At 38.9% G+C, this 25,653-nt stretch overlaps 1 protein-coding gene across 2 annotated transcripts in view; it reads right to left on the bottom strand.

The window, feature by feature from the left end:
- Positions 1-442: 442 nt before the first annotated feature.
- Positions 443-25,653, bottom strand: part of LOC142631215 (DENN domain and WD repeat-containing protein SCD1-like) — a 47,844-nt gene continuing 22,633 nt past the window's right edge. For both annotated transcript variants that reach the window (XM_075805330.1, XM_075805331.1), the window contains 13 exons: positions 25,305-25,352; positions 17,262-17,319; positions 17,052-17,135; positions 4,172-4,433; positions 3,876-4,075; positions 3,692-3,756; positions 3,454-3,577; positions 2,966-3,147; positions 2,801-2,872; positions 2,549-2,709; positions 2,392-2,433; positions 1,924-2,132; positions 443-805 (listed from right to left, as the gene is read on the bottom strand). In XM_075805330.1, coding sequence (XP_075661445.1) covers positions 710-805; positions 1,924-2,132; positions 2,392-2,433; positions 2,549-2,709; positions 2,801-2,872; positions 2,966-3,147; positions 3,454-3,577; positions 3,692-3,756; positions 3,876-4,075; positions 4,172-4,433; positions 17,052-17,135; positions 17,262-17,319; positions 25,305-25,352 — 1,603 coding nt within the window. In that variant the 3' untranslated portion in view covers positions 443-709. The remainder of the gene's footprint in view (positions 806-1,923; positions 2,133-2,391; positions 2,434-2,548; positions 2,710-2,800; positions 2,873-2,965; positions 3,148-3,453; positions 3,578-3,691; positions 3,757-3,875; positions 4,076-4,171; positions 4,434-17,051; positions 17,136-17,261; positions 17,320-25,304; positions 25,353-25,653) is intronic.

Here is a 25,653-nt window from a genome sequence, read left to right as displayed (position 1 = left end):
CTATCATTATTCACTTATTAATGCTACCGTTATTAATTAATAGTAGTATTTAATTAATTAAATGAACACGTGACAAGTTTTATTGGTAGAGCAACGGTAGCATTAATAAGTGAATAATGATAGTATTTAATTAATTAAGTGAACACGTGACAAGTTTTTATTGGTGGAGTATAGAGTGAAGCAGAAAAAGTAGGATAGAAGATTTGGACTCGCAACACCTCCACTTAGCTTCATGGGATTTTGTTTATTTATTTTGAAAGGACAATAGCCTAATGGGGCTAACTAGAAATAACTCCACCAATAGCCATAAACCACCACGTTGCTACCCTCACTTTTGACTTGTACTGAACCACATATCATGTTTAAGTTAGCTGAGTTAGCTGTATTAAGTGAATCGTCCATTCAAGCCATGGAAGTATTAGAAAAACTGAAGAACATAATCTCTTATTAAATGATACAGTCGACTGCATCAAATTTTATTTCACTTCCTGAAGTTTGTATTTTACAATACAAACACTAGTATACATTGATGAACCACACAAATAATAATATTAGGGTGAAAGCACAGCCAGCAAGCAAAATTAGGATTTAGCCATCTTACATATTACACAGAAACACCAGGCAAAAAATAGGCAATCGCCATCGAAACCCTTACCCCTTGACCTTTAGAACTACATAGCAGAAAATGTACATAAAATACAATAAAAACTTAGATGTTGATAGTGGCTTCCCATAGCCTAAGAAGTCCATTACGACCACCACTGCATATCATTTTCCTCTCAAGGTCTGAAGCTACACATCTTACCTGGATACCACAGAAGAGGCCAAAGTCAAACAGTGAATCAAGTAACCATGAATCTCTGTATGTAAGGCATCACACATTGTAAGATTTCAAGTTGTGACATTTATTGCTTTGATTTTAGCATTTGTATCTTTTGTGTCACACATAAACCATGTATTACGAGAAACCAATCACTATGATCATATTAAATCTGCATCCCTTGTTTATGCCCATGCATATTCTCACTCTATGCTTTATTTAGCAAATAGCTTACAAAATGACTTGTCATCAAGCAAGCTCCATTTATGTTAGTTTGATTTTTGTTCTAATTGAGTTAATTCTCAACAACTAGATGAATAACCACCACCAGTTGGGCGGGGGGTGGGTGGTGAGGGTTTGAGTTGTCAGGTTTGCAGCATATACAATAAAATAAATAAAAAACAAAAATTTGTAATTGGAGCAATATGATCCCACACCAGAAGTAATGAACTTCCTGAGATAAATATGTGCTCTAGGTTAAGTAAGTTTCTCAAACGTTAACTCGCACAAATATATTACATATTCTTATACATATAGGGAATAAAGGAAAACTTGAATTTACAAGGACAATCCAAACATGAATTCCCCTTCCCCCTCCACTTGAGGCCAAATCTTATCCCACCAAAAATAAAAATAAAAAGAAGAAGAAGAAGAAGAAGACAATCTAATCATAAAAAAGAGGGGGGGGGGGGGGGGGAAGAGTCTAACAGAATGGCTGAGAAAGATGAGATAAGCTATGTACGATTACAACAGCATACAACACAATTTTAGATAAGGGCAGAGCCAAGATTTGAATCTACATACCACATGAACAGTATCATGCATCACTACATGTACTCTAATAAAACATATATACTATATTCAGTTGTCTTTTAGCATTTTTTAGTAGATAAAAGAAGCTTTGCATTTATCGATTGTGTATATAAAACAACACAAATTCATCCATTTCTTGATAAAAGTATCTTTTTGAAACTTTGAAATACTAAAATTTGTGAGTAATGAAATCTCAAAATATTATGACACAACTTCAGTGTGGCTCCACCCCTGACTGAGGGATCAAATAGCCATAATACAAGCAGAAAGTAAAGATATACAACACATACCACAGCAACCGTCCTTGGTGGTGTTCGATAGAGTTGCCAACCAGCCATTTTTGAACCTGTGCTAGAGAAGCCACCGAGTCTCTCTTGAGGCCGTTGAAAGAGAGACATGGAATTATCAGCTGCTCCAATACCTAACCAGTGTTCCCCAGCACTGATAGATAATATAGCAGCATTATGAATGGTAACATTCTTCATGCACCTTATACCACCTGCACACATTGCAAAGTTAATCTTAATGAAAGAAGAAACATATAAATCTTGGCTCTTACCCTCATCTTGTGATGCGTGACACTGTTCATTTGGTATGTAGATTCAAATCTTGGCTAGATAAGGTCAAGCACAAAAGAATTACTGTAATGAACAGTGTCATGCATATGTTTAGATAAAGTTGAGCACTAAAAGAAGCTGAAAATCCAAGGAATGGAAAGAAAGAATTTTCACTAATAAAGAGATCATCAATGCTCTTACCCTCCTCATTTTCCCAAAACCGCAACAGTCCATCAGTTGAACCTGAAAAAGGACATCATATTTAATTTCACAAAAGCATTGCTACCCTAATATTTTAGGAGTAACCAAGGGAGACATGGAAAGAACACAGCATACAGAATGGGTGATGAGGTTCAACCTGTTATTATTCCTTTGTCCAATGGGGAATACTCAACACATAATATTGGACCAGCATGGCATGCCAAAACAGCATCACAAGTTCCCCGTGAAACAGACCATGTTCTTGCTGTCCAATCATCACTACCAGTAATTAAAGTATCTTCAACCATTCTAATTGACCTGCATTTTACACAAAATCATGGAGTCTTTAAATCCATCCCTAAAAAAATATAAAAGCAACAAAAAAAAATTATATGATCCTTTCTCTCACCGAATCCATTTTGTATGCCCTAACAGCTTGTGCATCTGCCTACCTGCACGGATGTCCCATATATTGGCAACCCTGCAATGCAAGTATTACCAAGTTGGCTTTCAGGTAACAAGCCAGATATGAATACCCAAATTTGATAATAATTGTGACTTTCAATAAACATACGCATCTCTGCCAGCAGCAGCAAGGATTCCTGTTGAGTCATCATACTCCATGCATAGAACTGCACTAGAACAGCGACCTACTGTTGCCACACACATATCGGTTCTAACATCCCACATCTTTACAGTACCATCATGGGCTGCAGTGAGGACACGTTCACCAGACAGCATGCGCACACAGCTCACCTACAAAGACAGACATACACATTAATTCAGTTACAATCATCAACTACATATATCGTCACTACTGCTCTCCATAATGTCTTCATTGCTTAGCGGGAAAGAAAAGGAAGAAAAAGAAGCTAACAATTTTGCATATAAGATGTCATCGTATGTTTATACACATGTAAGGGTCAGATTCAAGTTACACCAAGTACAACTCTATTACTGTTACATTGCATTGGTTGTTCTTCCACTTATACTCTCTGCACACGCCTTTCTGGTTCCATAACCAGTCATTTATCAAAGAAAAGATGTGTTGAGCACACAAACCTGTCCATCATGGCCTTTTAGCTCTTCTAGAAGCTGAGTTGTTTGCTTGTCCCATACTAAAACAGACTGATCATCTGATCCTGATACCACCTTTCCTCGATCAGAACTTATTGCACGGACAGTCCTTCATATGAAGCAAGAAAGGGAAGACATTAATTTAAGGTGAATCAAAGAGACAAAGGGAGTACTGCAGATTGGCTTCAATAAATCCACCAAAAAAGAAAAAGGGAAAGAAAACCTGGTATGTCCTTTCAGAGTTGCCCGCAGTTCAGAACCACGAAGACTAGGATCCCAGATCTTAACCTGCATGATTGTAGAAAAAGAATATACACTGCATCTTTAAAACCTTCACAACATAATACAAAGCCACTCGAGTGAAGAAACTGTAAGATAGAAGAAAAGACCTAAATATGTACACTTACACAGCAGTCTGTGCTTCCACTGATAAAGAAACCTGCATCTTCGCGGTCACCCACCAAATCCCAAACTTCTCTTCTTGTCACACAATGTAGAGCAGTAATGGCACCGCTATGACCCCTAAGTACGCGAACATTGGTTTGAATTTTTTTCTGACCAGCAGCAGATACATCTTGTTTACGAGGAGTCCCATTCTCATTTGTGGCTGAACTCAGAAGACAGCAAATCACGTCGATATGGTATTAGATTAACTGAAAACAACAAATAATAATACAGGTATATAATTTAATAAAAGGGCTACCTGAATTGCCGCTGTCAGAAGCCCATTTACGAACACGACTAAAAGAGTTTGATCTGGTTGCTGTATCCCTGCTGAACATGCTCTGAACCCAGTTCCTTCCAACACCAGAAGCCTCGGCAGGCTGCTGATACTCATCTGTGGCATCTTTTGAACGTGGGGATGGCAATCCAGGAGATGACATGGATTGGGCCTTAATAGAAGTGACTCCCCAGTAACCAACACGGAGTTGCTGGATATGTGATAAGAATCCTCTGAGTTTTATCTGCAACAAACAGGTGATAGAAAACTTTTAGCAAAAGTACCCATAATCAGAGCAAAACTTCGGTTGAATAAAATCAACAGGAAAGGGGAAGAAAAAATCAAAACACAAAATAAACACTGATATGAAAAGAATGCGGAAAAACAAATATTAACCTTGGAGCTCAACACAAAATGACCAATGAGATGAAAATGTGAGAAAAATTAATAACTCCTTATGAATTTGATTTAATGACCATCAACCCAAGAACTGGTGAAATGGAAAAAAAAAAAAAAAAAAATCATTAAGACTAACATTGGATTGCAGAAAAGGGAAGCATCATTAGGCAATGCATTAACCAAAACAAGAGTAACAGATTTTTTTAGAAGATCCCCACCTACCCCACTCCCCTCAACCACTCAAATTCAATATCTATCCAACCCCCCCTCCCTCTTGGCTGGCCATAGGCTCCTTCTCTCTTTTCTTTTCTTTCACAGAAACAAATAAAATGCACACACCCCTCAATCTCTCTCACACTCCCACCAGTGCACCACTACACCACCACCTCCACCATCATTTTTCCGGCGGGATGCACTAGAAAAATCCATTGGAACTTCTTGGGCTCTTTCAACTCAAAATTTTAAGGTAAAACTCTTAAATTTTGGTAGATTTTCATGTAATTGCTAGACTTCCTTCTAATCTAAGCTTTTTGAGTGATATTCGTGTAAGTAAGTATATGATTTTTGACTTAGTGAACTTGTTTGATTAATGGTTTGTGGTTTTTATGCAAATGGTGGCCATTTGAGGTTTCTGCTTAGCTAAAATTTGGGGTTTTTGGGTTTCTAATATGAAATAGTTGGTAAATCTAATTTTTCATTGCTATTGAGTTTATTTGGAGCTAGTTAAGGGTTTAGATTGGATATTGTCTTGGTGGATATTGTGATATATCTTGTATCATGAGTCTCTCTTGAAAATGTTGAAAATGTTGTGTAAATCCTGTGGAAACAACTTTATAAAGTTTAGGATCTTGAGGCCAAAAAGGAATTTAAATAAAAACAAATAAGAAAGGCTTTGAATGGCTTACAATTATAAGTTGTAGTTCATGACTTGCAAATATATTGTTTAGTGGCTTTGTAAGTCAAATACATGTGAGATTAAGATCTTTGGGCATGAGTAAAGGGAATTCTATGAATGTGGGAGAATTTACTTTAGGGGCTTAATCTTATCAACTTAAATTATCGTGTGGACCTAATGACTTTAGACTCATTTTGATGGGATTTTTTTAAGTTAGGCCTTGCCAACTTGATGGAAGACTTATAGCTAACTGGGTAGAATGATGTCTACTGAGGATTTTTGGAAGAGTTTGGGTATAGCGGATTTATCCATGCCAATAAGAGTGTTGTCTTAAAAGAGGTGGGTAGGATGACACCCAAAATGAGTGTTGTCTTATATGTATTTTGGTAGGTTTCCTTGGCATTCTTTTGGTTCTAGCTAACCACCTTTGGAGCTTTGGAAATTAGGCTTTTTGCAAGTTACAAGGTAAGTAGGTTCTTAATAGGATTTTATCATGTTGCATGAAATGTTGTCTTGGGTTTAAACATTTTTGGAAAATTGATTGTGGAACTATATTTTCCTAAAAAGTGTCGTTCTGTAACCCTTGATATATGTATATAATTATATATGAAAAGTACATCATATTTGATATTGCATATGGGGAAATGTATGAATTGTTGGCATAGAAAATAATAAGAGCATCTTTTTTTTTTCAAAAGAGTTTCAACCTATGTCATCCGCTCCTAATTATAGCTCTTTATCATCAGACTAAGACATCAATTAGTTTTTGGTGTAGGCGGGGATTAAACTCCAGATCTCTTTATACAACTATTAGAGGTTTTACCAGTTGAGCTAAGTAAAACCCACATATGAGCATCTTTGATTTAATTCTTTGATGATGGATTTTATGAATTTATGGTATTATTTGGAAATTCTAATGATGCTTATCTTGACTTGTGTTATTTGGGAAATTGATGCAATCACTTTTGACAAGGAATGATTTTGAAGACTTTAAGAACTTTGTGGATATCTTGGACATTTAAAGATTTTATGAAACTACTTGAAAATAAACTATGTATTTGGAGTACATGTAATCTGTGAGCTCTTTATGTCGTTTTTCCTTTGTTGTGTGACATTGCCTTTGTGACGACCTAGTTGTGATGACTCATCATGTGGCACTGTTATAATTCACAGTGATATTAAGTAGTTTTATGCAATTTCATGGTGGTTATTTTGAGAAACTTTGCGTTGATCTATTTCAATCATTCTTGTCATATTATTACTGAAAATGATTTTGTAGAATTCAAATGGAAATTATAACATGCTTTGTAATATAATCATCATTATGAAACTTGCATTTTCCCCTCCAATTAATTATGCTACTAACTAGGTTTTGTCTCATTCCATTCTTTTTTGAAGCAGGTTTTGCGACTAGCAATAGTTAGGCAACTACAATTAGAGGCTGGACTTTTGAGGCGGGACCCAAGAATTTCCGTTGGCGTTGTACATCCTAGAGGAGACTTGACTCATTTATTTTGTATCTAACAATGTTGATGACATTTATCCCCATTGGGCAAGTTATTTATTGGACCGTAAGTTGTGTCATTCCACCTCAAAACCAATTGGTGATGAGGAAGACACTCAAATCTTTTATGGCTTTCGACATCACCATGTGGGCCTATTTTTAGAGTGGTTGTAGGAAATCAAATTGTGATCCTCCCAACAATCTCTCTGTCACAATGACACTCCCATGACTCGAACTTATGACCTTGACTCTGATACTATTTGTCGGACCGTGAGCTGTGTCATTCCACCTCAAAACCAATTGGTGATGAGGAAGACGTCTTAGCGGTTTTTGAAGAGTTTTTTCAACATTGTAAGTTTGAAGAACCCCTTAATGCCACCTTCATTGCTTTAATTCCTAAAAAGAACGAGACCTCTAATACTAGAGATTTTCGGCCTATTAGCTTGGTGGGGAGTGTGTATAAAATCTTGGCTAAGGTTTTGGCAAATCATTTAAGAGTGGTTTTAGATCAACAGATCTCTAAGACTCAGATTAGCTTTGTGGGTCGGAGACAAATCCTTGACTCGGTTCTTATTGCGAATGAATGTGTGGATAGCCAAGGGAAGAGTAGGGTTCCTGGAGTCATTTGTAAACTTGATATTGAGAAGGCCTACAATCATGCGAATTGGGAGGCTTTGCTAGATTTATTGAATAGAATGGGTTTTGGAGTGAAGTGGTGTAAGTGGATCTGCACTTGTATATCCATAGTCCAGTTCTCTGTTCTGATTAATGGATCTCCAACCGATTTTTTTGGTAGTTTAAGGGGTTTAAGACAAGGGGATCCGTTATCTCCGATGCTATTTTTGATTTTGATAGAGGTGTTCAGTAGGATGTTGAGAAGAGTAGAGGGAGCTGGCTTGATCCGTGGTTTTAAAGTTAAGGGTAGGAGGGGTGGTGGGGAAAGTGTTTCACATCTATTGTTTGCAGACAATACTATCCTATTTTGCGATGGAGATGTGGAGCAAGTTCTTCATATTCGGTTGTTGTTACTCAGATTTTAAGCGGTTACAGGTTTGAAGGTCAATGTACACAAGAGTGAAATGGTTCCAATAGGAGAGGCTGACGATGTGCATGCCTTGGTTGATATTTTGGGCTGTAGATAGAGAACTTTGCCTATGTCTTATCTTCGCATGTCATTGGGGGCTTCTCATAACTTCCCTTCAATTTGAAATCCCATTTTGGAGAAAATTGAGCAGAAATTAGCCGGTTGGAAGAAGTTGTACTTGTCTAAAGGAAGTCGATTGGGTTGATTGATGTTACTCAAGAGTACATTATCTAGTCTTCTTACCTATTTCCTATCTTTATTCACCATTTCTACTTATGTGGCTAATAAAATTGAGAAGTTGCAAAGGGATTTTCTTTGGGGTGATAGCAAGACTCATCTGGTAGGATGGGATAAAGTTTGTGCGCCTATAGCTAACGGTGGCTTGGGGATAAGAAAACTTACTACTCTCAATAAGGCTTTATTGGGGAAATGGTTGTGGCAATTTGGGAAGGAAGATGATCGGTTATGGAGGAGGGTGGTAGATTCAAAATATGGGGAAGATTGGGGGGATGGACCTCAAAGCTAGGTAGGGGAGTTCATGGGTGTGGTTTGTGGAGAGGTATTCGTATAGGATGGGAGGATTTTAGCAAAAATTGTCAGTTTGTTGTTGGGTTGGGGAATAGAGTGAGATTTTGCAGGATGGGTGGTATGGGGATCAACCTTTCAAATTGGCTTTCCCAAGGCTGCATGGTGCCATTGATAAGGAGGCATCTGTAGAAGCTTCTTTGTCAAGGCAGGGGGAAAAGGATAGAAGAATTTGGGATATTCGTTTTACTCGAAGACTTAATAATTGGGAGATAAATGAAGGGCTGCATTTTCTTTGTATTTTGGGAGCTAATACTCCTCCACTAAATGTTGGAGACCGGATGAGATGGAAGTTGAAACCTAATGGGGAGTTTGACATCCAGTCATATTATAACAAATTGCGGATTCCCCCTCAATTGTCTTTCTTTGAAAAGGTATTTGGAGAGTAAAGGCACCTAGACGGGTTTCTTTTTTTGTTTGGTGTGTAGCTTGGAATAAGATCCTAACGGGTGATAACTTGAGATTGAGGAGACTGGATTTTGTAGACTGGTGCATTATGTGTCAACATTGTGGAGAGACGGTGGACCACTTACTTCTTCATTGTGAGATGACTCATCGGTTGTGGAGCTTTTCCTTAGCAACTTTTGGTTTGTCTTGGGATATTCCTAGATCAATCCCAAATTTATTTTTTGGCTGGTGGAATTGGTTGGGAAAACACTCATCTTAGATTTAGAACTTAATTCTGTTGTGCATCCTATGGTGTATTTGGAAGGAACGGAATTCGTGGACTTTTTGAGAATTTGGACAGTTCCGATGATCAGATGCTTGCTTATTTTAGTGGGACTCTTTATGATTGGTCTCAGGCTTGGGGACTCACGACTAGTGATTCTCTCACTTATTTTCTTAGTTCTCTTTCTCCTTGGTAATTAATTTGTTGTTTGGTTTTCTTTAATGTTTTCTCTTTGTTTTTCTCCTTGTATTTTGGGTCTGCTCTATGTTTTTAGTGCATAGAGTAGCTGTTCGTATATATAACATTCTTACTTATCAAAAAAAAAAAGACTCAAATCTTTTATGGCTTTTGACGTCACACCATGCGGGCCTGTTTTTAGAGTGGTTATAGGGAGTTAAATTGTGGTCCCCCAACATCATTGATATATAATTATTATTCAAACCTCTATTCTTTTGAGGCTAGTGGTCCATGTTTTGAGCACTCTAAATTAAACGCCCCATGTGCTCCCAAAGTAAGTTAGAGCTCTGACTTACTTTGGGGAGCATATGGGGAGTTTAATTTACAAACTTTGTCAGTCAATATTATACACTTGATGTTTGGGAATAACTGAAAGGAATTGTCAAAGAAAAAAAAAATTACAGGTGGTTTTATGTTGTGGATTTCTCATGCACTAGGCCTTTACCGGGTTTAGGGCATGACAAAAATAAGTACATGAAGACTACAAAATAAATTTTTTTTTTTTTTTTTGATAGTTAACGAAAAAATTTTATTAAGAAAAAAATAGCCAACCCAAGTTGGTGCGGACACAAGATACAAGCTCCCAATTATACGCATGTATGGGAGGAAAAGCAAAAAGAAGACGGCCCAACCTGTGGCCTTATGGATGAAGTCTGTTAGTTATTGGGCTTGAGATTAAGCAAGCCCGAGCATTTAATAATTAGGGTTCTTTATGCGTTTTGTTGTTAGCTATTTAAACACTTTTTCTAATTATTGTAAGATCTTTTGAGAATTATTAAAAAACGTGTTTTCTTTTACACTAGTACCGACTCCAGTTTGCTTGGTGCTAACTCTAAGCAACCCTTAGGTGTTGACTCCTAGGATTTATCTTTTGTTCTATTGTTGTTTAATTGCTCCATTGAAATAGTGTGGTTTTTGGGCTGTGGGTTCTGTGATCGAAGGCGGGCACAGATGGTGGTCACTGGCTTGGGAGGCGTCGCTGGCTTCTCTGTTGGCTTGGGGGTGAGAAACTCATGTGGGGCTTGGGGGTATACATGGATTGTAGGGGCTGGTTTCGGCTTGTTCAAGTCTCATGGGGCAAAAACTTGAAAGGTACTGTCATATTTGGTTGGCTTGCTCTTTTGATGGTTTTGCTTTGAAGTGGAATGTGATGCTTCAGGTATTGGCATAGGAGTACTTAGTCAAGAGCACCACCCAATTGCTTATGTTAGTGAGAAGTTGAATGATGCTAAGCAAAAGTACTCCACATATGACAAAGAATTTTATGCCATTGTGCGAGCTCTTTGGCATTGGCGCCATTACCTATTGTCTCAAGAGTTTATTATCTACTCTGATCATGAAGCTTTGCGCTATCTCCATTCCCAAAAGAAGCTGAATTTTAGGCATGGTAGTTGGGTTAAATTTCTGCAACGCTACTACTTTGTGGTGAAACATAGGGCGGGAGTTGAGAATAAGGCTGCTGATGCACTAAGTCGAAGGGTGTCTTTGCTATCAATCATGAGTGTTGAGGTTACTGGGTTTGAACGACTCAAGGATGACTATGAGTCATGCCCGGAGTTTGGGGAGCTCTACACTAGCCTAACTAATGCCTCACGGCCAGTCCTGGATAGTTATACCCTTCAAGATGGTTACTTGTTCAAAGCCAACAAGTTATGTATTCCTCGGTCGTCAGTGAGAGATTTCCTAGTTTGGGAGATATATGCGGGAGGCCTTGCAGGTCATTTTGGCCGAGACAAAACAACTGAGGAAGTGGAACGTCAATTCTATTGGCCTGGTCTTAAGAGGGGCGTTGTCAAGATAGTTGGTCAGTGTCATACATGTAAACTAGCCAAACATCGCAAGCAAAACACTGGCCTGTACACGCCTCTACCTGTGCCAGATCGCCTGTGGCAGGATGCGCGTATAGACTTCGTGCTAGGTTTGCCCCGCACCTTTAGGAAGCATGATTCTATCCTAGTAGTTGTTGATCACTTCTCTAAGATGGCTCATTACCTACCATGTTCTAAGACCTTTGATGCTTCTAAGATTGCAAAGCTTTACTTTGATGAGATTGTCAAGCTTTATGGTCTTCCCAAAACCATAGTGTCTGATAGGGATGTTCGTTTCATGAGTTATTTTTGGAAGACCTTGTGGCATTTTTCCACGGCATTTCATTCTTAAACTGATGGTCAAACTAAGGTGGTTAATCGTAGTCTAGGCAACCTCCTTCGGTGTCTAGTGGGTGAAGCCAATCGGAATTGGAATTCAATTCTTCCTATAGCCCAACTTGCATATAATAGCTTTGTCAATAGGTCTATAGGCGTTAGTCTTTTTGAGGTTGTGCATGGATATACACCTAGGAAGCCCTTAGATCTTTTGCCCATGTCCCCACATGTTAGGATTTCTGAATCTGCTAAGGCATTTGCACGACATGTTCATGATTTGCATCATGAGATTCGCAAAAAAATTCAAGTAAGTAATTCTCAATATAAAATTCATGCTGACACTCATCGGCGTCTTGCAGAGTTTCAGGTAGGGGATTATGTCATGATTCGGATTCGACCTGAACGGTTTCCCTCTAAGACCGTTAAGAAATTGCAGGCTCATAGTGCCGGTCCGTTCAAGGTAGTGAAACGAATGGGCCCAAATGCATATGTCATTGACCTTCCTCATGATTATGGTAGTTGCTTCTCCTTTAACATTGAGAATCTAGTTGCTTATAAAAGCCCTACAGCTATTCCTAATACTCCTTCTGATGAGCTTTTACTTGATCCTATTGATGCCCCTATTCCTACCCATTTACCCTTAAATCTGCCCTAAGCACATAAAGAATCTATTGATGCTATTTTAGATGAGCAGATTGTTTCGACCAAGGATGGAGAAGTTCACCGTTTCCTAGTTTGGTGGCGTGGGCAACCAGATTCTGATTACACATGGATTACTAGAGATGAGCTACAGCGACTGGATCCTAACTTGCTGGAGTACTATCAAAGCTCTTCAGATTTCCACTCGACAGGGTCGAGTTCTTCTCACTCGAGGGGAGTTGGTGCAGACACAAGATACAAGCCCCCAATTATACGCATGTATGGGAGGAAGAGCAAAAAGAAGATGGCCCAACCTGTGGCCTTATGGATGGAACCTGTTAGTTATTGGGCTTGAGATTGAGCAAGCCCGAGCATTTAATAATTAGGGTTTCTTTATGCATTTTGTTGTTAGCTATTGAAACATTTTTTCTGATTATTGTAAGACAGCTTTTGAGAATTATTAAAAAACGTGTGTTTTCTTTTACACTGGTGCCGACTCTAGTTTGCTTGGTGCTGACTCTAAGCAACCCTTAAGTGCTGACTCCTAGGGTTTATCTTTTTCTCTATTGTTGTTTAATTGCTCCATTGAAATAGTGTGGTTGTCCTACATCACAAGTATATTGGGGATGTACCATGGGGGCAAAAAGCAAGATCCAAAATTACAATGATCAAGTAAAGCAGGGAGAGAAAAACAAGAACAATGTGACAAAGCCACACTCCAAACAAGGAGAGTATGCAAGAAGAAAGACTTGATCTCTAGTAAGGAGCGCTCACATCCCTCAAAGCATCTAGCCCTCCAAAAAACTATATTGTGATGTCGTCCGAATTTACCTTGCCAAGACTCAAACACCTCAAGTACCTTAAGTAGCATAACCCAATGGAGTCCAAACAAAACAAAACACCAAAGACCACAACTCAGAAGCTATAGGATAATGAAGTAGAAGATGATCTACTGACTCCCCACACCTCTTACACATATAGCACTAGTCAAGAACAATAATACTCCTTTGCAAAGATTATCAGTTGTAAGAATCTTACCTAAATAGGCTGACCATTAAAAGAAAGCCACCCTTGGAAGGACCTTCGATTGCCACACCAACCTCCAAGGGAAGGAGATAGTAGGGGCTAGAAAGAAAGATAGAAACTTTTGATCTCAAAACCTCTACTCCTTGTTGGCTTCCAATTGCCATAAACCGACCAAAAGAGACTTCCTCCCAATCCTAACAAAAATTGAAAACTCTAATGAATTCTCCCACTAGTACAACACATAACCTCCGCCACTGAAGAATCCCTTGCCCCACTAAGGCAGAAAAGATCTAGAAAAGCCTCTTTAAGGGTACAATCCCCACACCACACATGCTTCCAAAACTTCACTCTAGCAACATCCTTTCTCCTTTTTTTTTTTTTTTGATAGGTAATAAGAGTATTATTAAACAAACTAAAAAATAGAAGAAAGCAAATACAAGGTGTTCATGATGGTGAACACAAGGAAATGCAACAAACAACAACATCAAACCATAAGAGTTTAGAGAAGTTTAGGCAGCCACTTCTAATAAATCTCCAAAGGCTAACACCATATGCGCTTGTCACCTTTTTCATGCACTAACCACCTTATTAATTCCCATATTTCGACTTTATAACCCTCCTCCATAACACGTCTATCTCTAACCCATATCTCCAAAACCACTTGCCCAACAAGGCAGAGTTAAAGCTTCTCAACCGTCTTATGCCTAACCCTCCAACTTACATTGGCTTACAAACTTTAGCCCATTTCACCAGGTGTAACTTAGAATCACCACTAATACCACTCAAAAGAAAATCTCTCAGTAATTTCTCCATGCGATTTGCAACCTTCCCAGGTATAGGAAGAATGAAGATGAGATACGTAAGTAAGAAGGAAAGAGTACTTTTAATAAGAGTTACCTTCCCCCCTTTAGGTAAATAAAGCCTCTTCCACCCTACTAGTCTTCGTTCCATCTTTTCTAATATTGGATTCCAGATTGATGACTCTTTGAATTTAGCTTGCAAAGGAAATCCCAAATATTTCAAAGGAAGGGAAGAATGCCTACAACCCAACAACCCCACCAACACATCAAGATTACATGCCTCACCAACTGGCACCAACTTTGATTTGCCCAAATTAATTCTTAACCCTGAAACCTCCTCAAATCTATTCAGAATCTCTCTCAAAGTAACCAACTGATTAGGGTCAGTATTACAAAAAATAAGGGTGTCATGTGCAAATAAAAGATAAGACACCATCATCGAAGTACTAGGTGTAGAACCTACAGAGAAACCCGAAAATTGTCCAGCAACTACAGCCATATCAAACATACGGCTCAAAGCCTCCATAACAATATCAAAGAGCAACAGAGATAGAGGATCCCCTTGCCTAATCCCCCTAGAGCTTCCAAAAAAATCTTAAGGACTCCCATTGATCAAAATAGAAAATTTAATAGTAGAAATGCAACACAAAAATCCATTTCCTCCACTATTCTTAAAACCCACAACGCTGCAACATATAAATTAGAAAGCCCCAATTCACATGATCATACGCCTTCTCCATATCCAACTTACACAACACACCTGGAACCCTATCTTCAATCTACTATTAATACATTCAGAAGAAATTAACATATAGCCCAAAATTTGTCTACCTTTAACAAATGCATTCTGAGATTCTGAAATAAGCCCATGTACCACCCTTCGAAACCAATTAGCCATCACCTTCGAAATAATCCTGCATATCCCACCGACTAAGCTGACTGGCCTGAAATCCTTGATCTCCACTGCATTCGCCTTTTTAGGAATAAGGGTAAGAAATGCAGTATGAAGACTCTTCTCAAATACAATTTGAGTCTGAAAAACTTTTATAATTTCTTTTTTCAACACACTCCAAAAATACTGGAAAAAAAAAAAAAAAAAGCTATGGAAAATTCATCCAGGCCAGGAGGCTTATCGCCGTTAGAACCATGGATCACCCCATACACCTCATCCTTATCAAATGGCCTATCTAACCACAAATAGCATCCTCCTAAAAAATCCTAGAGAATTCCACATCATCAAGGACAGATCTATTAACCACATCTTCATCCTCATTAAATGGCCTATCTAACCAAATAGCATCCTCCTCAAAAATCCTAGAGAATTCCACGTCATCAAGGACAAATCTATTAACCACATCTTCAGAATAAAGTTGTCTATAGAAGCAAGATATACACTCTACTATGACCTCCAAATCTAATGACAACTCTCCATCCACCATAAGCCTATCTATGGAGTTAAACCTTCTGTGGGAATTCGCTATGCAATGGACGAATTTAGTATTCCTATGTCCTCCAATAAAAAGTACTCTAAATTTTTGCCTCCAACATATTTCTTCCAAAAGTGAAGCTTTTTTACACTCCCCCTGAATTCTCTCCAAGTCTAGCTTCTCCTCCGTTAAATCGTGACTCTCCTTAATAGTTTCAAACTAACTAAGATCCTTCCACAATTGTTTTCCTCGTTCTTCTACATTTCCAAACACCTCCACATTCCATTTTTTCAACATCTTCAATTTATTTGCCAACACAAAACTCAGGGCCCCTTGAAAATAATAGGAATCCCACCAAGAATGCACCCTTTCCACAAAGCCTTCACCCTTAAGCCACATGTTCTCAAATTTAAATGGCCTCCTACCCCTATGCTAGAAGGATCCACCCTCTGTGACAATCGGAAAGTGGTCTAATAAAAGCCTAGACATTCTTCTCTAACACACAGTAGGAAACTTAGCCTCCCAATCTGCAGTGAAAAAAAATCTATCCAATTGTGCCTTCGGCTCAACTTCCCTAGAATTAGACCAAGTAAAGTTTCCTCCTTCCAGGGGGATATCAGTCAAACTAAAGTTTCCTCCCAGGTAAAGTTTCTTTGTCCGTGAAGTAAATCATTGGATTACAAAATCTAATCTAGTTCCACAGATGATGGAAACATTTTAGGAAAAGAATTGGAAAATTATTCATAATTGATTTCCACCAATCTTCTTATCTATAAGCATATGCTAGGGATCTAAAAACATTAGTGATCACTTCTACAATTCAGGTCAGCACCTTCTCTTTGTTATTATTATAAAGAATGAGAATATAAGTGATAGATTATTAAATGCCCCAAAAGCTTGAGCTATCAAGAAATGGTAAATTTAATCATTTAACCATAATTTTGACACTCTCCCTCACTTCTGAGTCTAAACTCCCTCTTAATAATGGGGGTCCAACATGTTGGATTTTAACATTTTAAATGGGAGGTAGTGTGAAGATAAGGATCAAACTTAGAACCTCCTACTTTGATACCATGATAAATTACCAAATGTCCAAAAAGCTCAAACTATTAGGAAATGATGTATTTAATCACTTAACCATAATTCTAACAATCAGCATCCTACATTTCAATCTTTGACTAAAATACAATGCATTATGTTGCATCTCCAAACATTCCCTACACCACATCCATTCTTCCTGCAGAAACATCTTAATTCTGATAGAATTGACTAAAACAACAAAGATAAAATCAGATGATACAAGAAATCCCAAGTATATAAAGGTGTCCGGCCATGATGAATACCTCATCACAAACACACATAAGCTAAGGGGAAAGGGAAATCAGTATGCCACATATATCAGAAAATTTAAAATTCAAATGTAACCCAGCCTCCAAAAGAAATGTAACTTACAAACTGCTTATATCCAATGTTGTTCTTCTCTGCTATTGTTTCAATCATGTACCAAGCATCAGTATCAGGAAGTCCCAGCCCAGCCTTTACGAAGAAATAAAAGAAATTCAGAACTCAAAAGAAGTCACTCATGTACATGTATATGTATATGGTGAGGGTATGGAAAAAGGTAAAAAGGAAAAAAAGAAGTGAATTAAGAGAATGCACTACCATGTGAGATGCCACCATAATTAGCTGCACTGCCACGATAGATGCATAATTCGCTGACCTGAGAGAAAATCAGACAAAAGCAATATTGAGGAATTACATCTCACACAATCACTATTTTGTGGGTAACATCAAATTCAAAAGAAAGAAAAAATTTCAGTGGATAGTATTTGGATTCTTAGTAATACTATTTCCATCCATGTCTTGAAAGGATTTGAATCTTGAATCCATCTATCTCTTAAATAGCAAGGTACATAGAATGTATAAGTGACTGATATCTTCTATCTTCCAGATTAAGACAGTAGACATTTATAACAAGATTATTCTGTACACCAACATAAGTATATGATCCATCCAAATAATGACACAACCAAATTAAGTTCAGTGTGAACCACATCCAAACTGATCTACCTTGGCCTTGGTCAAAGTGAAGCTGGCTCCATTAAGAAATCAAGGTTTCTACCCAACAAGGCATAGCACATTGGATTTCTAGGATCGTTGTCATTTTTCTATATTCTGTGTCTAACCTTTTTATCATACACAGAAAATAACCTATTTATGTATGTAAAAGTGTGTGTGCGTATTCTTTTTTTTTGATAAGTAATAAAGAAATTTATTGAAAAAAGAGAGTCACCCAAGTACACAGGAAGTATACAAGGGAGAATAAATCAAAGACGAACATTACAAAAATCAAGAAAATCCAAGATAGAAAGAAAAGGAAGGCTTCTCCACACGGAGAACCAATCTAGTAAGGTTCGGAAAAAAAGAGACTTAAGAACAGGCATGGAACTCTTGATGTCTTCAAAACATCTACTATTTCTCTCCTTCCAAATACACCACAACAAGCAATGAGGAACGGCCTTCCAAATATCTCCATTACGATGGCGACCAAAACGACCTTGCCAGCAAGCAAAAAGCCCCACAACAGACCTTGGCATAAACCAGTAAACTCCAAATAAACCGAAGACCATGTCCCACAATTCCATGGCAACCGGGCAGTGAAGAAAGAGATGGTCAACACTTTCACAATTGCACTTGCACATATAACACCAATCCAGGATGCAAATCTTTCTTTTTCTTAAATTGTCTACAGTCAGACATTTCCCCAAAGCTGCGGTCCAAACAAGGAAAGCTACTCTAGAGGGGATCTTTTGCTTCCAAATGCTTTTCCAAGGGAAAATTTGCTCCTTATGGCCAACAAGAAGATGGTAGTAAGAACTAACCGTGAACCCCTTACTCTTACAGGGCAGCCAACAGGACATGTCCTCCCCAATCCCCCTTACGGGAGTGCTATAAATGGAATTGATGAAGCTCCTGAAAGCTTCCAATTCACGATTATGCACATCCCTACAAAACTGAAACTCCCAATGGAGGACTCCATTGGTGTACCTCAAAAGATCCGCCACCGTAGCCTCTTTTCTACGACAAATCCTAAATAATTCCGGATAGCGAACGGCAAGAGAAGAAGAACCACACCAATGATCTAGCCAGAACAGCACCTTTGATCCATCTCCAATATCAAACATAATAAAACGAGATAAGGAGTGCCACCCCCGTCTAATGTTTTTCCACAAACTAACACCATAAGGACCAGAGAAAGAGGTAGAACACCAGCCACCCCAATCACAACCATACTTCACCTCAATCACTTGACGCCAAAGAGCATCCATTTCTTGCCCAAATCTCCATAACCACTTTCCTAATAAGGCAATATTGAAGGTTCTCAGATTCCTGATCCCCAACCCACCTGAAGAGAGAGGAGAACACACCGAAGACCAATCAACCAGATGAAATTTGGGCTCATCTCCTAGACCACCCCAAAGAAAGTCACGTTGAAGTCTAGCAATTCGGTTGGCCACAGAAGCAGGAATAGGGAATAAGGAAAGGAAATAAGTAGGAAGATTGGAGAGAGTGCTTTTAATTAAAGTGACTCTACCTCCCTTGGATAAATATAATTTTTTCCAACCTGCTAATTTTCTTTCCATCCTTTCAAGAATAGGAATCCAAATTGACTTGTCCTTAAATTTTGCCCCCAAAGGAAGACCCAAGTATTTCATAGGGAGGGACCCATGGTTACAACCTAAGACAGCCACTAAAAGATCCATATCTTGCACTGACCCCACTGCCACCAGCTCAGACTTACCCAAATTAACCTTCAGACCCGACACAGCTTCAAACCAAATGAGCACCATACGGAGAGTCGGCGACTCGATCAATGTTAGCATCACAAAAAATAAGAGTATCATCAGCGAAAAGGAGATGGGAAACCATCAAAGGTCTACCATCAGAAACACCAACTCTAAAGCCAGATAAACGGCCTTCAAGGGCAGCCTTATCCAACATTCTACTAATGGCTTCCATAACCAAAACAAATAACAAGGGGGACAAAGGATCACCTTGCCGCAACCCCCTTGAGCTTCCAAAAAACCCATGAGGAGTACCATTAATAAGGATAGAGAAACGAACCGTTGATACACAGAAGGAAATCCAACGTCTCCACTTATCTGAAAAACCGCAACGCTCAAGCAAGTAAATAAGGAATCTCCAATTCACATGATCGAAGGCTTTTTCTATGTCCAGTTTACATAACAACCCTGGCTGACCAGACTTTAATCTACTATCAAGACATTCATTGGCAATAAGAACAGAATCAAGGATCTGCCTATTAAGAACAAAGGCATTCTGAGGAGTTGAGATGATCTCTCCTAAAACCATGCGAAGACGATTAGCCAAAGCTTTGGCAAGAATTTTATAAATCCCCCCAACAAGGCTAATAGGACGGAAGTCCTTTACTTCCACTGCTGCAGCTTTTTTAGGAATGAGAGCAATGAAAGTTGCATTCAAGCTTTTTTCAAATTGGCTAGTATCATGGAAGTGGTGGAACACTGCCATGATGTCTGATTTGAGAATCCCCCAGCAAGATTGAAAGAAAGCCATCGAAAAACCGTCAGGCCCAGGAGATTTATCCCCATTAAACTCCATGATGACATCAAAAATCTCAGAATCCTCGAAATATCTCTCTAACCAATCCACATTATCCCTAGAAATCCTAGGAAAATCTAAAACATCTGGGAAAGGGTGCTGCTCTTGTCGCTCCGAGTAAAGGTTCAAATAGAATTGTTCAATATGGTCAGCAATCCTATCCTGGTTGGAAGACAAAACCCCATCGATGTTAAGGTTTTCAATACAATTACTTCTTCTATTAGAATTCGCCATCCTATGAAAAAACCTCGTATTGGAATCTCCCTCCTTTAAAAACAACACTTTGGACTTTTGCCTCCAACTAATCTCCTCTAACAAGGCTTCCTTCTCAAGATCGACACAAAGGGAAGCTTTTTCCAACATTTCTTGATCTGAAAGAGGTTGAGTGTCTGCTTTGACATCAAGAGCATTCAACTTGCTCCATAACAACTGTTTCTTAACTGAGATATTGCCAAAATCTGATTCATTCCACTGCTTAAGGTCAGATTTTAGGGCAATCAATTTCTTGGCAAGAATGAAACTAGGGGTCCCTTGAAAATGGTAATTATCCCACCAAGACTGCACCTTATCGAGAAACCCTTCCGCCTTCAACCACATATTCTCAAAACGAAAGGGGGTTCGCCCTCTACGAAGATTCCCACTCTCCAAAAGAATAGGAAAATGATCGGATAACACTCTAGGAAGCCTTTTTTGAGAGAAATGAGAGAAGTGATCTGCCCAAGCCGGAGAAAAGAGGAACCGATCAATTCTAGAGGCCGAGGTAGAGTTAGACCATGTGAAAAGGCCTCCCTCCAAAGGGTTATCCATTAGTCCATGAAGAGAAATAAAATCTGAAAAATCATTCATGCAGCGGGTGAATCTTCCTGCCCCTAACCTCTCCGAAGGAAAGCGGGTGACATTGAAATCCCCTCCCAAACACCAAGGTAAATTCCACCAACTAATCAAGCCTGCCAATTCCTCCCACAAATATTGACGCTCTCTATAAAAATTAGGGCCATAGGTACCTGTGAAGGCCCACTCAAAGTGGTCACTAACGTTTTTAAACCTACACGAGATTGAGAAACACCCCACTGCTTCTTCAATTTTTTCAACCACCCTTCTATCCCACAAGAGCAGAATACCACCGGAAGCTCCCTCAGAACCCAAGTAAAGCCAATCTATGAAAGGACAACTCCAGATACTTCTAACAAGGCCTCTTGTAATCCATTCCAGTTTTGTCTCTTGCAAACAAACTATATCAGCCTTCCAAGAGCGTAAAAGATTACGAACCTTGAGTCGTTTTTCCTTGCCATTCAGACCTCTGACATTCCAAGATATAATCTTCAAATTCATTGAGAAATAAAAAGAGCCCTGTCCTTACCATTATCACTACGCCTATAAGAGGCTGGACCATAATTGACAGAGCTAAACAAACCCCTCAATTCCCTAATCCCTTTCCTCCCTGAGCTCTTCAATGCTTTATCAGAATGAACCTTAAAATCCCTTTGCTGTAACTCAGCTTCAACAGCCAACAGGAATTTGGTAGCTGGCTCTTCCAAACCTTTGAGGGATGTCCCAAGAAAATCATCAAAGCCACTGAATTTTTCCTGAAACCACTCTGAGTATTTGTCCTTTCCCAGCAAATTATCCACCAAAGTTGTTGACCCTTCAGGAATATCCCTGACACCCGTAGGTAAGGAGACGGCCAGGGGTTCAACATTGAGAGGAGCCGAAAAATCAGAGAACTGGGAAACATCCTCTGAACCAATATCTGATACCCAATCCTCCACACTAACCTCAACCCCTTTATCCAGATCAGAATTAATCTCCCTAGGTTCCGATGACTCCTCTGGAACCAACACCAACTGGTTCGACTCATTCGTTCCAACAACCGCAGCATCCGGTGGCAAAGAAATAAGAATCGGGACAGCCACTCTCTATAAGAGGGAATATCCCTGACAACCGTATTCATTTTAATGTAAGGGTCCAAACCAATGCTATAAGAGATAAATATTCCCTCATTCCAAGTAAATTAATCAATGGAATTCCCATCTTTATAAGAAAGACATTCCCTCTACTTTGGAAGTAAAACTCTTGCACTGTTGGTGTATCATAGTCCACCAATGTCCTTTGATCTTAGGTGATGAGACTCCATCAAGGGGTGGGTCATCTAATTTTAAAGTCTGCCATAAGAGGCCTCTAACAAGCTCTACTTCATTCTTTGGAAAAATGGATTCATCTCTGACCAAACTTACCTCATCTCCATCACATTTCTCTCCCTCTCTCTTTAGAAATTCTGGCATAATTCATTTTGCATAAAGATAGCTTTGTCCCTGATCAAGCTTGCCTCATCTCCACCCCTTATTAACATACTCAAGAATAGATTCCCTTTCAGCCCATTGGTTCCATCATTAACATTCCCTGGCTGGAAATCCAAATTCCTTTCTTTTTTTTTTTGATAACTTAGGGAACCTTTCTAAAGAAGATTCAAAGAAAATATTGCAATGCCATGAAGGTGCCTGCATCATTTTATGATGAAATATAAATTAGCCGAACTGCATTGCAGTGCCATGCAGGCGACCTCATCACTTCAGTAGTTCCGTTTCGATTGATGGCTTGGATAATCTACCCAAATCGCACCTCCTATTAGTCTTACCAGTATTCTATGGTTGGCTGGATTCACACTGTCGTATCTCAGGGGTATATGATACACAAAACCAAGTATACACAATTTTCCAACCATAATCCAAATTCATAGTCCCAACATGTTCAACTTGTCTATCACCCCCCCCCCCCCCAAAAAAAAGCAAACACTTCTGTATAGGACCTTGGGTCAAATTGTAGTGTTTAGATTGGGTTGAAATTGTCACTTTAAAAATAAATCAATACATTAAAAACCACAGTTTGGTTAATCCATTTTGGATGACAGACCAACCCAACCCAAACTAAGTTGCAGCTAACAACCCAGAGAGACTGCCAAGTATCCCCATAGCCAGGCTCAAGGAGAAGCATCACTACACTTTGTACTCTGTATGGAGAAACCTTGTCTAAAAGTTAGACTAATTGCACGTGCAGCTACAAAATGGAGGGCTCATATGGGAGGTGGGTGAGGGGTGGCACATAAATATATGGTACGACAAGTGGTTGACCAGGTCATCGGAGAGTAAGCCAACTTGGTAGAAGTCACCGTGGTGTGTGAACCGATTGATGAGGACTGGAGGTGGTCGAATGTGAAATTGATTGATAAGGTATTTAATGAAAGGAGTGTGGCTCTGATAAGGTACCATTATGCAACCCGGGCATGCAAGACCAACATACCTGGAGTCCAAACCTCCTTAGGGGCATTCTCGGTAAAGACAGCATATGTTTTAACACTGAAATTGGCCGGCTTTCAGACTGAGCAAGAATGCTCTACTGCTGCAACAGCAAGGACACTCTGGAGGAAGATATGGAGACTAAAGGTGAAGAGTAAAATCAAGCATTTTATAAGGAGAGCATGCAATTATGCTTTCCCTACAAGGATCAAGTTTTACAATCAACGAATACTTGGTGACCCAACGTGTTTGTTTTGCAAAAGAAAAGGAGGGGAATGTGGGAATGCCCTTTTGCCTGACACGTCAGGTCTATGGTACAGGGGAAGATACAGAACTGCCTGGTTTCAGTGGAGGATTATCTACTGTTCACCAAGACAATGATGCGACAGCTCTCAAATGAGGAGGGTGACTTATCAGCTGTAACAGCGTGGTTGCTATGAAATGCTTGAAACAGGTACATCCAAGAAGGAATAGAGACACCACCGAGGAAGCACGGGTGCGGACCATGCAGCTAAATGGTAGCCACACCTGTGTCAGACGCGGCTGGGACGCGGGGTGCAGCCTGGATGCAGCTGCACGCACATCCCACATGAAATTTTTTTTTTTTTTTTAAAAGCCTGAAACGCAACTTTTCGCTTTGTGGGGCAGAAGTTTCGGTCAGTGGTGGCACCATTGATTCATTGACATTTGCAAACTGGGGTTGAAGCCTTGAACACAGAGAGAGAGGTTGAAAGCTTGAATATAGAGAGAGAGTGTGTTTAGAGTTTTCTTTTTTCTTTTTTTTATAAGTAATAAAGATGTATATTCAAGAACACTAAGTGAAGAGTGAAAATGTGAAGTGGGAATTGGGAAGACGTGCGAAAAGAGAAAAAGTTAATAAAATCTTGGAAGGCGTGAAAAACATAAATGACTGGCTAGCTTTTTTTAGTTCCAACAGCATGATGGGTGGCTTTTAAATTTTGAGTTTTGGGTTTCCAACCACAAGTTTCTAATTTTTTTTTTATTCATTTTTTACTCCCCCACATGACCATATTTATGTATCATTTACCATTTCTTATTTAATTTTTTTTTACTACCCCACGTGATATTACATTCATTAATTTATATCATTTGGCTTAAGAATAGCAATGAGCAATAACATTTTTTATTAATTATATATAAAAAATATAAATAAAAATATATTTAATAATTAATTAATAAATGTATCCTGTCGCAGCCGCACTCGTGTCCTACTTTTTCAAAATTTGCCGTGTCGCCGCACTGCACTCACACTTGCACCCATATCTATGCAGGTGCTTCCTAGGACACCACCGAAGCAAATTATGGAGGCCGGAATGAATAGGCTGAAGTAGTTTCACCAAGCCAATGCTTGTGTGAAACTGAGTGCAAAATAGTGAACCCAAAAGAAGACTAATCAGGCAAGTACAATTACAACAAACAGATAAACACGTGTTTGAGGTGGATTGTAGGCAGAATCATAAAGGGCATCCAAGTTGAGTATGTTGAGATGGGTGTGCCTATCCAGTTACAAATGCTCATGGTATACTTGCAATGAATTGGAAATTAATGAAGTTCAATCATTATACTCAAAAAGAAAATTGATGCATGGCATCAGTGTACACTCAATGCAATCAAGAGCAAAAGAGCTTTATAAATGTACTGTCCCAAGTAAAAGGACAAGAAACTAGAAACACTAGTACATCAGTAGACTATACAAAATTGTAGAGTTTAGTAAATTGTACTAAAAAAGAAAGAGGTACAAAATCCTTACTTGTTTGAAGACTGCTCCATTAGATATTCAAAGTATCCTTCCCAGAACCTGTAAAAGAATTATAAATGCCATGAAAATTCCAAATTTAGATTAGTGAAAAACTCATTAGACCCCAAAACATATTAAGGTTATTTAAAAAGAAGGTTAAATTCAATTTTTAACCATGATCAATCCTGATAATAAAAGTTCCTGACTATGGAAAATCAGAGGAGGAAAACATTGGGTGGCAAAGAGAAGTGGACACTATCTCCTTTTCTCACACAAGTTCAACATCTCAATTCACAAACTAGTAAACAAGAGTACTTTAAGGAGTTAATTATAGACAAAAGATTGACCCATAGACTTTCCT

The sequence above is a fragment of the Castanea sativa genome, chromosome 4 (genome assembly GCF_040712315.1).
Source record: "Castanea sativa cultivar Marrone di Chiusa Pesio chromosome 4, ASM4071231v1".
Taxonomy (NCBI): Eukaryota; Viridiplantae; Streptophyta; class Magnoliopsida; order Fagales; family Fagaceae; genus Castanea; species Castanea sativa.
This window is presented reverse-complemented; position numbering and strand designations above follow the sequence as displayed.